Genomic DNA, 13,138 nt, shown 5'->3' with positions numbered 1-13,138 from the left:
AGTCTGGTCGCACTTCTACAGGAGCCGCTGCATGCTGGTTATAGTAAATGGAGAGGACTTGCATATCTAGCATAGTCATATCTTCACACTCCAGTTTATGCTTTGCACACTCTTCCTGGAGCTGCAGCTTCATCATATTCAGGATGTCCCATGTCTTGATACGCTCCATCCTAACTAAACTAAAACTTTCCCTACTCCAGTCAACCCGATAAAATAACACTTCTGTCACTGCCTGGTGGGTACACCAGCTTAAAATGCCTGTTCAGACCCTTAGCTTGGTCTTCTGTCCCCTCTGTCTGTCCGATCCCACCGCTGCCGCCAAGTGTGATGGAACCGACCCGACTCTACCTTCAGACCCGGTCCCGTCAGCTCCCCTTTTGAGTTGCCAGCTCCTGAAGAGAGCTAATCTTCTTCCCACCACTAGGGCACGCTGCCACCACCTATTCAATTTAGGGGTTCCTGACCGAGAGGAACAGGACTCCCAATCCCCCTTGCCAGTTCTGTGGCCTCAAGATCCTCTGCCAACCCAGCATCTGGTTATGACTGAGACCACAGTCCTTCTTTGGGAGACCCCTGGAGGATTGGCACCCTTGCCAACTGTGTGCCTTCCCTGGACTCCCCTCTTGCAGTAGCATGGTGGTCTAAGGCGGTTGGGGAACCTATGTGGGACAGAGGGACTACCTTTTTAAACAGATAAAGTATTTATTTAAAATTTTTAACTATATACAGGCATTATAAAATAGTGAACAGAAGACATAAAGTAGGGAAAAATGCTCCTTCTCTCCCTAATATACAACTGGCCCCGACCATACCATCCAGAACCGACTCACCAGTCACCAAGACTCAAATCAAAACTCAAACTGACTGTCAACTTCCCCTGACAACTTTTAACTGCCCGTTTCCCTCCAAAAACCTCTAATATAAAACCCAGTTCCCGCTCAGGAACTGGTTTTCCCTCCTGCAGCCTTCTGGGAGACCAGCCTAAAAGCCTTCCTGCCTCTCTAGGAGGCCTCCTCAGAATTGCAGCTTCCAGACCGGAGGGGAGGGGGGAGGAGGAAGAGACTAGGCTGAAGCCTGACTCCAGTTTGATGGCCTCTTCCTGCCAATTCCCAGAAAACCACTGCCTAAAATGGCGTTTCTCCACAAGCACTATCGTTTTATGCATGAGCTCGCTTCGGTGGGGTAGGGTGGGATATAAATCGAATGGAATAAATAAATAAAATAAATAAATTATTGTAATTTTTTTTTAAATAAAATCATTAATTGTGTTTGTCTGTGTCCTCTATCTCTGCAACCTGGCATTACATTTTATGACACACATGGCCCAGACTAACAAATTCTCATTTATGTCAGATCCAGACCTCATAACAAATGAGTTCGACGTAGGCTTCCCAACCCTCCCGCCCTGGCAGGGGACCCCAGGATTTCCACCCTCTTCCCCCGCTCCCCAAAAAAACAGAAGCGGGGGGAGGGGGGAAACGGCACCGGGGAGCATGGCGAGCTGCCCCATCTCGGAGCAGGCCGCTGCCGCCCCCTCCCCGCCCACCGCAGCTGCTCCTCCAAGATGGGCCCAGGCTGAGCCCATCTCGGAGGAGCAGCCAAGAGGTGGCAGCAGCGCAGGCAAAACCAGAGAAGGGAAGGGCGGAAGCAGGCCAAGAGCATGGCGAGCTGCGAATCGGGGCCCTTCTAGGACCCGGACTTGCGGCTCGCCACGCCCCCGGCCCGCCTCCACCCCCCTCCGATTCCACCCCAGAGGCGGAGCGGGCAAGGCCGCCGCGCCGCTGCCGCCCCCCCCCCCCGCCCCCCCCGCAGCTGCTCCTCCGAGATGGGCTCAGCCTGAGCCCATCTCGGAGGAGCAGCCACGGCGAGCGGAGAAGAGGCGGCAGCTGCGCAGCGGCGTCGCCCGCTCCGAGACGGGGCGGCTCGCCACGCTCCCCGGCGCCGTTTCCCCCCTCCCCCTAGCTCCACCCCAGTGTCTCCTGGCTCCACCCCCAAAGTCCCCAGATATTTCTGGGATTGGACTTGGCAACCCTAGTTCGACATCCCTGATTTAGAGCATCAGGCTAGGAGCTGGGACACCTAAGTTCAAATGCCATTCTGCCAGAAAACTGGCTTCTGACCTTGGGCCCATTGCCTTCTCTCAACCTTATGAAATATCGCAAGGCACTTTGATAAATCCAGGTGGGCAACCATGTTCATCTGAAGCAGCAGAACAAAGCAGGTGTCAAGTCACACCTTTAAGACTGTCACACAGCAGGGGCCTATGAGGACCTTCTACTGGCTGCCATCACTCTGGGAAGGGTCTTCATGGGAGGGCCCAGACCACCCAACCACCCTTGTCTTCCATAAATACCTCTTACTGTGACCAAGGAGACGTGAGAACCCAGGCAGTATAACAACAAAAGAAGTTTATTATTAGTGACCTAAAAACAAGAAGTGGGTGATAAAGATTTAGTGCTATAGCGAATATGAAACAGTAAAGGTTGGTGCAAATAAAAGCCCTGACGCGTTTAGCTATCTAATACCAAAACTCACCACCTCCCTTGGGTGAGGGATAGGGTTGCCAAGTCCAATTCAATAAATATCTGGGGACTTTGGGGGCAGAGCCAGGAACAAGGGTGTGACAAGCATAACTGAATTCCCAGGGAGTTCTGGCCATCACATTTAAAGGGACAGCACACTTTTTAAAATGTCTTCCTTCCATAGGAAATAATGAAGGATATGGGCACCTTCTTTTGGGGCTCATAGAATTGGACCCCCTGGTCCAATCGTTTTGAAACTTGGGGGGTACTTTGGGGAGAGGCACTAGATACTATACTGAAAATTTGGTGCCTCTACCTCAAAAAATAGCTCCCCCAGAGCCCCCGAAACCTCCAGATCAATTCCCCATTATACCCTATGAGAAACAATTCACAAACAGGGACTAATGAAGACATTTCCCTCTCCTCCACACACACACACACCCCTTCTCGCAAATGTAGGGGATTGGCCTCTGTACTCACCAGCCAGCTTCTTCACAGACACAGGAAGTTGAAGCCTTTCACCACCTCCGGAGGTGCAAAGGCACATGGTCCTTTGGGGTGGGGCGGGAAGCAGCCTAGGAAAGCTCCGGCTGCTGCGATGGAGCTGGGTGGGAAGGGGAGGGGCAAGGAGAAGCTGCTGCAATCCGAGATAAGAAGGGAAGGGAAGGGAAGGGAAGGGAGGAGGAGAAGCATCGGGGATCGGTGGTAAGGGGAGAGGAGAAGCTGCTGGGATCGGGGCTGGGTGGGAAGGGCTGCCATTCCCCCCCCACCTCCACTTTCTGAATTTTTGGCCAGCGGGGAGAGGAGGCTCCAAAACTGGGGTCCCCCGCCCAGGCGGGGGATATGGGAAGCCTAGTAAGGGATCTTTTCCTGCTGCCTGTTCCAGAGAGCCCTCCTTCTCTGTCTGCAACCTCTATAGACAAGAGAACTTCTCTGCCTACAGCCTCTCCAGGAAAGAACCCACCCTGTCTGGGCTTGGCCCTTTTATGCTCTCTTCCCAGATCTCACCCCTCTCTGGGCTAGTTTCCCTCCAAAAACCTTGCCATCCAATCAGAGGGACAGAAGGGATCCTCAGAAATGTAGGCGTTCTGTAAAAATGTAGGCTTTCAGTAAAAACTCCAAGGCAGGCTTCTCTGGAGCCTGTAGGCCTCAGGCCCAACTATGACCAACAAAGTTTTAATCAGAATGTAAGCTTTCGTGTGCTAGAAGCACACTTCATCAAAGTAAGGCACTTTGAATTTGTGTTGGGGAGTTAAATCGGGTACAGATAAACTCAATACTCATTGTTTTATAGGGCATCGTATGTGTCTACTCTACTTCATACAGGATCCCCGTGGGACTTTGACATGCTGTGACAATTTCCCCCACTCTCAGGGTTCCCTTCGTCTGCTTCTCTGCTGAAAACCCATCCTCTTTTCTTTCTTTTCCCCACTTAGACATGAAAGGTTGCCACAAATTGCAGTGAGGGGAGAAGCAGTGTGATGATGTGTTAAGGATAATCTTTCTGAAGTTGGCATTAGGAAATTGTACCAGTTTTGGTGTTTGAATTGCCCCCACCTTAAGGTTTCTGCTTCTAAACTTCTGTCTATGTTTGGGCCAAGGTATCTCTGTGAACCCCGTGGCGCAGAGTGGTAAAGCTGCAGTACTGCAGTCGGAGCCCTCTGCTCACGACCTGAGTTCGATGCCAGCGAAAGCTGGTTCAGGTAGCTGGCTCCAGGTTGACTCAGTCTTCCATCCTTCCGAGGGGGAAAGTGTAGATGACTGGGGAAGGCAATGGCAAACCACCCCATAAAAAGTTTGCCGTGAAAACGTTGTGAAAGCAACGTCACCCCAGAGTCAAAAACGACTGGTGCTTGCACAGGGGACAACCTTTACCTTTATCTCTGTGAACATCTCTTTTCTCTAATAAATCCCCATAAATCAAAATTATGTTCTCAGCATATAGATACATTTCTAAACAGGATACTCAAGACTGCTACAGCACAGACATTGACTCCAGATTCTGAAGTATGAATTCAGAACAAGAGGTGTCAGTTATAAAGGAAATACTGTTAATGTTTTAAGCATATTTGTATTTTTAGTAAAAAAAATCATTAATTAGGATTGCCTGTGTTTATATCTCAGGGATGTGGCATTACATTTTATGGCATACATGGTCCAGCCCAACAAAAAGATGTTTAGGTCAGGTCCGGCCCTCATAACAAATGTCTTTGACACAACTGGGCAAAGCAGTTTAATGATTTCTCCTTGTGTGGGTTCTTTGATGACTTTGAAGATGGCCACAATGATGGAGTCTTTTCCTACAATCTCAGCATTTGGAAGTCTTCTCCCCTGTGTGCATTCTTTGGTGCTTCTGAAGTGCGCCACGCTGAAGGAATCTCTTCCCACACTCTGAGCATTCAAAAGGCTTCTCCCCTGTGTGGGTTTTCATATGTTCTTGAAGATTGCCTTTCTGACTGAATCGCCTCCCACACTCTGAGCATTCAAATGGCTTCTCCCCTGTGTGGGTTCTCATATGTTCTTGAAGACTGCCTTTCTGACTGAACTTCTTTCCACACTTTGAGCATTCAAATGGCTTCTCCCCTGTGTAGGTTTGCAGATGTTCTTGAAGATGGCCACTGCGAATGAATCTCTTCCCACACTCTAAGCATTGAAAATGCTTCTCCCCTGTGTGGGTTCTCATATGCTTTTGAAGACAGCCTTTTTGACTGAATCTCCTCCCACACTCTGAGCATTCAAAAGGTTTCTCCCCTGTGTGAGTTCTTAGATGTTCCTGAAGACGGCCATTGTGATTGAATCTCCTCCAACACTCTGAGCATTCAAAAGGCTTCTCCCCTGTGTGGGTTCTTAGATGTCCTTGGAGACTACCACTGTGATTGAATCTCTTCCCACACTCTGAGCATTCAAAATGCTTCTCCTCTGTGTGGGTTCTTAGATGATTTTGAAGACTGCCACTAAGACTGAATCTCTTCCCACATTCTGAGCATTCAAAAGGCTTCTCCCCTGTGTGGGTTCTTGGATGTTTTTGGAGATCACCACTCCGACTGAATTTCTTCCCACACTCTGAGCATTCAAAATGCTTCTCCTCTGTGTGGGTTCTTAGATGTTCTTGAAGAGCACCACTCTGAGTGAATCTCTTCCCACATACTGAACATTCAATAGGCTTCTCCCCTGTGTGGGTTCTGAGATGTTTTTGAAGATGGCTTCTATAAATGAATCTCTTCCCGCATTCCGAGCATTGAAAAGGCTTCACCTCTATGTGGATTCTTAGATGATTTTGAAGACTGCTACTGTGACTGAATCTCTTTCCACACTCTGAACATTCCAAAGGCTTTCCTCCTCTGTGGATTCTTTCATGCAGAAGGAGCTGTGATCTGCATCTGAAGTACTTTTTACACTGAAAGCATTTATATGTTTGGTGAACGATATCGCAGATGAAGCGGTTCCATGGTCGGATCACCTAGCCCTTAAGGCCCGTATGGAGATGTCACCCCAACCCTGTATGGGCGGAGAGCCTATTTTGGCTCGCCCTCGGGGCCTGATGGACCCGGAACGGTTCCAAATAGCCCTGAGGGATCCCTGGCCCACTGGCGATTCCCTCGATGACCTGGTGGAAGTCTGGCAAGACCAGCTATCCAGGGCCATCGACGAAATTGCACCCCGGCGCCCTCTGCGCCCTCGCATGAGGCTGGCTCCATGGTACACCTTGGAGTTACGCCAGCTGAAGCAAGGGCTCAGACGACTAGAGAGGCGGTGGAGGCGTACTCAGGACGAAGTGACGAGAACATCCTATAGAACGTTTATGAAGTCATATGAGATGGCAGTCAAGGCTGCAAAGAAACAATACTTTGCAGCCAAGATTGCATCTGCAAACTCGCGCCCAGCACAATTGTTTAGGGTAATTGGAGATCTTGTAACACTGCCACAAGGCAAACCAAACGTTAGAGAATTGGAGATAGGCTGTGAGGCATTCGCGAAATATTTTGCAGATAAAATCTCGTCACTCTGCCAAGACCTACCTATCACATTAGATACAGTGAGTGAAACTGAGGCTCCGCGCCTGTCTTCAGATTTACTGCTGGACCACTTCGACCCACTCAGCCTGGAAGAAGTTGATGGAATTCTTTCCGCTGCTCGCCCAACAACATGTGATCTGGACCCTTGCCCCTCTTGGCTGATTAAATCTTGCCAGAGGGAGCTTAGATGTCCTCTACGGGACATCATAAATAGATCCCTCTTAGAGGGGCGTTTTCCAACGCCTCTGAAAGAGGCCTTGGTCCGTCCCCTCCTGAAAAAATCCACAGCAGACCCAGCCGAATTGGCGAACTACCGACCGGTGTCTAATTTACCATTTTTAGGTAAAATTATCTAGAGGGCAGTGGCGTTGCAGCTACAGAGATTTCTAGATGACGCTTCTGTCCTGGACCCGTGCCAATCTGGCTTCCGACCGGGTCACGGGACGGAGACGGTCTTGGTCGCCTTGGCAGATGACCTCCAACGGCAACTGGATCGAGGCGGTGTAGCGGTGCTGATGTTATTAGATCTGTCGGCTGCATTTGATACGGTCGACCATCAGCTACTAATCCACCGCCTCGCCGACATTGGGGTTAAGGGGTCTGCTTTACAATGGCTCTCCTCCTTCCTCATGGGTCGGGGACAAAGGGTGGCGATTGGGGGAGAACGATCCCAGAGGCACACACTAGATTGTGGGGTGCCTCAGGGAGCAGTCCTCTCCCCGATGTTATTTAACATCTATATGCGCCCCCTTGCCCAGATTGCCAGGAGGTTTGGGCTGGGTTGCCATCAATATGCAGATGACACCCAGCTCTATCTGCTAATGGACGGACGGCCTGCCTCCGCCCCGGGAGACCTGGATCGGGCGTTACGGGCTATCGCAACATGGCTTAGACTGAGTGGGCTGAAGTTAAATCAGGCAAAGACAGAGGTTCTCTGTGTGGGTGGCGGCGCTCCAGGAGGGGAAATATTCCTCCCGACCTTCGACAGTGTGCAGCTAAAGGCGGCGCAGCGGGTGAAGAGTCTGGGTGTCCTGCTGGAGCCTTCATTATCAATGGAGGCCCAGATAACAGCCACTGCCAAGTCAGCATTCTTCCATCTGAGGCGGGCGAAGCAGTTGGCCCCTTTCCTGGAGCGTCGGGACCTAGCGACGGTGATCCATGCAACGGTCACCTCACGATTGGACTACTATAACGCCCTCTACATGGGGCTGCCTCTGTGCCGGACCCGGAAACTACAACTAGTGCAGAACGCGGCGGCCAGGCTGCTGCTTGGTCTCCCAAGATGGGAACATGTACGGCCAGGGCTACGCGAGCTGCACTGGTTACCGATTGTATACCGGGTCCAGTACAAAGTGCTGGTTATTACCTTTAAAGCCCTATATGGCCGAGGACCGGCCTACCTGAAGGACCGTCTCTCCCCGTACGAGCCCCAGAGAGCACTGAGGTCAGTAGGAAAAAACAGACTGACTACCCCTGGGCCAAGAGAAGTTAAACTACAGAACACCCACTCACGGGCCTTCTCGGCTGCGGCCCCATTTCTCTGGAACCAACTCCCAGAGGAGGTGCGGGCCCTGCGGAACCTTGATCAGTTCCGCAGGGCCTGCAAGACCACTCTTTTTAAATTAGCTTTTAGGAATAGCTGAAGTACAATTTTACAACGAAGAAAATCCGCCATTAGCACTAACTAGAATAGCGTCAATGATAATGTTATAGTTTGTTTTTATTAATGTTCTACTGGTTTTTAAGGTCAAATAATGCTTAAATTAATGTTCTTAATGCAATTGTTTTACTAATGCACCATTGGTTACTATGTTGTTTATTAATGTTTTGTTTATTAATATACCATTGGTCATTGTGTTGTTAGCCGCCCTGAGCCTGCTTCGGCGGGGGAGGGCGGGGTACAAATAAAATTTATTATTATTATTATATTATTATTATTACCTTTTCCTCCCTCAGAGAATGCCATTCCAGTCTCTGAGAAAATAAACAGTTTCTCTCCTGAATGAATCCTTTGGTGTCGAACCAGGTCTGATTTCTCTGAATAGCTCTTCCCACAGTCTGAGCAGTTGTAAGATTTCTCTCCAGTATGTGTTCTTTGATGTCTAAGGAGTTTTCCTTTGCAAGTTATGATCTTTCCACACTTCAGCCATTGATGGGTTTCCTTTCCACTGTGCATTCGTAAGTGGGCATTATACTGAGATTGATCTGAGAAGTTCATTCCACAAACCAAGCACTTGTATGTTTCCTTCACCATGCAAAATAGTTCTTCGAAATCCCCCCCTTGGCAAGGAATGGGTTTACCCCTCTTCTTGACCGTGTGGCTTCTTTTCTTTCTCTTAGGCCCACCTTGATTTTGGAAGTTGCCTCTCAAGTCTTCATTCTTGACTTCATCTGACAATAGAGGATGCAGTTCCTCACCCTCCTCATTCCTTTGATAATCCCCAGCTGGAATAAAGAAAGAGATCCTGTTAGAACCCACGAACATAAGAGAAGCCTTTTTGGAGCAGGCCAATGGCCCATCCAGTCCAACACTCTGTGTCACACAGTGGCCAAAAAAACCAGGCGCCAAATCTGCACCCGAATTTTCATCCATGTTTCAAGTATTTCAGTGGCTTCTTCCTGCTGTAGAAGGAAGTGTATGATAATGCACACTTTATGAGTTCATTAAACCTCCTGCATGAGAGATTCTTGCTTTGCACTCTATTTATATAGTTCCCCATCTGTGTGACTTCTCTGATGTGAAATAAGGGCTCTTTCCACACTGAAACTCTTTCTACTATGCAAACAATTATATCGTTTCTCTCGAGTGAACTGGTGCCTACAAAATGAAGGTCTTTGCAAAGGTCATGCTTTCACGTTCTCTAGAGTGGATTCTCTGGTTAGGACGGAGGCCTTTGTTCCTTCTGTTTTTGACTGACCTTTCTTCTTCGACTGGGGATATCACAAAGGAGAGGACTTGCAATAATGGGTTGAAACTAAAGGTGGGAAGGTACCAGCTGGATATTAGGAAAAGGTTTGTAACAGTAAGAGTTGTTCAACAGCGGAATCGGCTCCCTAGGGAGGTGGTGAGCTCCCCCTCACAAGCAGTCTTGAAGTGGCTGGACAAACACTTCTCAGGGATGCTCTAGGCAGATCCTGCATTGACCAGGGGTTTGGACTCGGTAGCCTGGGTGGCCCCTTTGAACACCGTGAAGCTCTTTTGATTGTCAGCTCTTGACAATTAAACACATGAAGTTATCAAAATACCTCTCCTTGGCAAGGAATGTGCTTCGCCCTCCTCTTACCTGTATGGCTTGTCTCCTGCCACTGTGGTCCAGCTCCAACTCCCAAGATTCCTTCGACATCTTCATTCTTGGCTTTTCCCAAAGGGAACCCCTGGAATTCCCCAGCTGTCTGCTCTACACCTGCTGCTGGAATAAAGGAAGAGTTTCAATCAGCACCCAGGCATGGTGCCAAGACATCAGTCAGGCACTGCTGAGGAACAGGGGTGTATTTCTTTTATCAGATCTTTTTCCGTCCTGAATGTAGAATCCGATCACATCTTATCCCTGCCAGGCCCTTCTGTAGAGCTCTTTTTATATCATGACTCTCCCTCCTTCCCCAAGACTCCCCATATATACCTCAAGGGAAAAAGCGGGAAATAATTGTTCCCAGTTTCCATTTTGCTTGCCGTGCAGCTCCTGATTCTCTGCCCTTGACAATTAAATACAAGAAGTTATCAAGATATCCAGTCCTTCAGTTACACTGAGAGTTTCCTTACACTTGTGATCAGAGCCAGGAGGAGGTGATCTTCAGCCTCTCCAAAATACATGTTTTGCCAGGGGATGGGGGTGGGGGAGGAAAAGAGAAGCTAGGAGCTCATCACATGAACCCCACAGTTTAAAAGGGGATCCAAACAATTTTTGGGAAGGTGCCATTTGTTAGGGGGGAAGATAACGAACGCTGGAAAAACCCACCCTGTAGTGTAGGGCCACCTTTCTCAAGCTCAGAGCCAGTTTCTTGCTTTTTCTGAGCCGTTCTCTGCACCTTAGCAGGGCTAGTCTATTGTCAGCAATAGACAGCCAGAAGACAGGCTTATCAGGCCTCAACGTCATTAACTTGTCACAGAACAGTAAGGTGCTCTGGAACCCCACCCCAAAAGGAACTTGCAGTATCAGAAAATCCAGATAAAAATCCAGAAGTTTCTGCCCTGCTCCATCTTCCCAAAATGGCAACCGGGGATTTTTCTGTAGCAGGAACTCCTCTGCATATTAGGCCACACACCCTGATGTGGCATATTCTCCTGGAGCTTAGAGTAGGCCCTGTAAGCTCTTGGAGAATTGGCTACATCAGGGGTGTGTGGCCTGATATCCAAATGAGTTCCTGCTACAAAAAAAGCCCTGGTAGTCATACATAGGGGACAGGGGACATCTGTTACAACACACATGCATTCAAAGGGATTGGTAGACCTGATCTCCAGAGGCCAGGTCTACCAATTTAATGGAAAGGGACAGGTAGACCTGATCTCCAGAGGGCAGGTTACCAATTTAATGGAAAGGGCCAGGTAGACCTGATCTCCAGAGGCCAGGTCTCCCAATTTAATGGAAAGGGCCGGGTAGACCTGATCTCCAGAGGCCAGGTCTCCCAATTTAATGGAAAGGGCCAGGTAGACCTGGTCTCCAGAGGCCAGGTCTACCAATTTAATGGAAAGGGACAGGTAGACCTGGTCGCCAGAGGCCATGTCTACCAATTTAATGGAAAGGGCCGGGTAGACCTGGTCTCCAGAGGCCAGGTCTCCCAATTTAATGGAAAGGGACAGGTAGACCTGGTCTCCAAAGGCCATGTACCAATTTAATGGAAAGGGCCGGGTAGACCTGATCTCCAGAGGCCATGGCTATCAATTTAATGGAAAGGGACAGGTAGACCTGGTCTCCAGAGGCCAGGTCTCCCAATTTAATGGAAAGGGCCGGGTAGACCTGATCTCCAGAGGCCAGGTCTACCAATTTAATGGAAAGGGACAGTTAGCCCTGATCTCCAGAGGCCAGGTCTACCAATATAGTGGAAGGAGATGGATAAAATTTGACCTGATTCCATTTTCTCTTATACTTCAAATTATTCATAGTGTATAAATTATTCCCCAGAGGCCAGGTCTACCAAAATAGTGAGAAGAGAGGTACACCTGGTCTCCAGAGGCCAGGTCTACCAATAAAGTGAAAAAGGACAGGTAGATGGTCTTTGGAGGCAAGGCAAGAGGTGAGTAGACCTGGTCTCCAAAGAACAGGCCTATCAATACTGTAGAAGATGGATAAGATTTGACTTGATTGTCTTCTCTTATACTTTAAAGTATTCATAGCATATAGTTTAAAATTCTTCCCCAGAGGCCAGGTCTACCAATATAGTTGAAAGGGAGAGGTAGCCCTGGTCTTCGGAGGCAAGGTCTACCAATAGCATGGAAAGAGGTGGGTAAACCTGGTCTCCAGAGGACAGGTCTCTCAACACAGTGCAAAGAGTTGGATGAAATTTGACATGATTCCGTTTTCTCTTTCGGGGATGGCCAACAGTAGTTCTCCAGTAACTCTCCAGCATGGCCAATGGCTGGAGCTGATGGGAGTTGTAGGCAAAAAAAATCAGGAGAGCTACCGTTGGCTACCCCTGCTTTAAATTATTCGTAACATAATAGTTTAAATATAATTTAAAATAATTTATTCTGAGATTTTGACAAGGTTATGGAAATAACTTTCTAAAAACTAATCTATGCGATAGTCAGACGTGGCCTCGCTCACAACTTTAATGCTACTAGCTTTAATGCAACATTGCTTGCAACACACAGCGATTAAGCAGCAACCATATAGATATGCATATGTCCAACATGACCAGGGTGATGTAAGTTAAGTATGGGAAGGTTAGACTGGCAGACCCTTAGAGCAGCAGAGGGTGTCATTGTTGTCAACCCTCTTCCTTGGGGACAAGAAGAGACGGTGCTGGCCATCCTTGGAGAAACTGAGCCATCGAAGAACAATGGACAGTGGTGGCCAAGTAGCTGGGCAGGCCTCACATACACATACTGCTGTTCAGTATTTTGATTCACATATCATCCAAACGGCAGGAAGAGGAAGAAGAAGAAGAAAGACAAGACTGGATTTATACCCTTCACTACCTGAAGGAGTCTCAGAGCAGCTAACAGTCTTCGTTCCTTTTCCCTCCCCACAACAGACACCCTACGAGGTAGGTGGGGCTGAGAGAGTTCTGACAGAAACTGCTCTTGAGCTGAACAGTTCTGAGAGAGTTGTGAATGACCCAAGGTCACACCAGCAGTTGCATGTGGAGGAGTGGGGAATCAAACCCAGTTCTGCCACGTAACAGTCCGCGCACTTAACCACTACACCCAACTGTCTCCCTTGGCAAATTTGCACCCGTGACACCTATGAAAGTTCCTCACCCAGAAAGGCCACGCACCCATAGTTCTCCTTCATGACTTCCCTGTAGAGAGCTTTTTGGCCCGGATTCAGCAGGGCCCACTCGGCCAGGGTGAAATACACCGCCACCTCCTCAAAGGAATAGGGACCCTGAAAGAAAAAGCAGATTCCCTCATCAGAGATCATCCCAGGCAGAGACTATATT

General features: G+C 48.8%; 1 protein-coding gene across 1 annotated transcript in view; it reads right to left on the bottom strand.

Annotated features, from left to right (window-relative positions):
• Positions 1–11,360, bottom strand: part of LOC132571745 (zinc finger protein 420-like) — a 53,577-nt gene extending 42,217 nt beyond the window's left edge. The window contains exons 1-5 of the mRNA XM_060238539.1: positions 11,061–11,360; positions 10,495–10,579; positions 9,823–9,948; positions 8,885–8,983; positions 4,980–5,777 (exon numbers count right to left, since the gene is read on the bottom strand). Of these exons, the coding sequence (XP_060094522.1) occupies positions 4,980–5,777; positions 8,885–8,983; positions 9,823–9,948; positions 10,495–10,579; positions 11,061–11,360 (1,408 nt within the window). The remainder of the gene's footprint in view (positions 1–4,979; positions 5,778–8,884; positions 8,984–9,822; positions 9,949–10,494; positions 10,580–11,060) is intronic.
• Between the last annotated feature and the right edge of the window lie 1,778 nt (positions 11,361–13,138).

Source organism: Heteronotia binoei, chromosome 5 (assembly GCF_032191835.1).
Source record: "Heteronotia binoei isolate CCM8104 ecotype False Entrance Well chromosome 5, APGP_CSIRO_Hbin_v1, whole genome shotgun sequence".
NCBI lineage: Eukaryota > Metazoa > Chordata > Lepidosauria > Squamata > Gekkonidae > Heteronotia > Heteronotia binoei.
The sequence above is the reverse complement of the archived record's forward strand: the minus strand, read 5'-3'. Positions and strand labels throughout refer to the sequence as shown.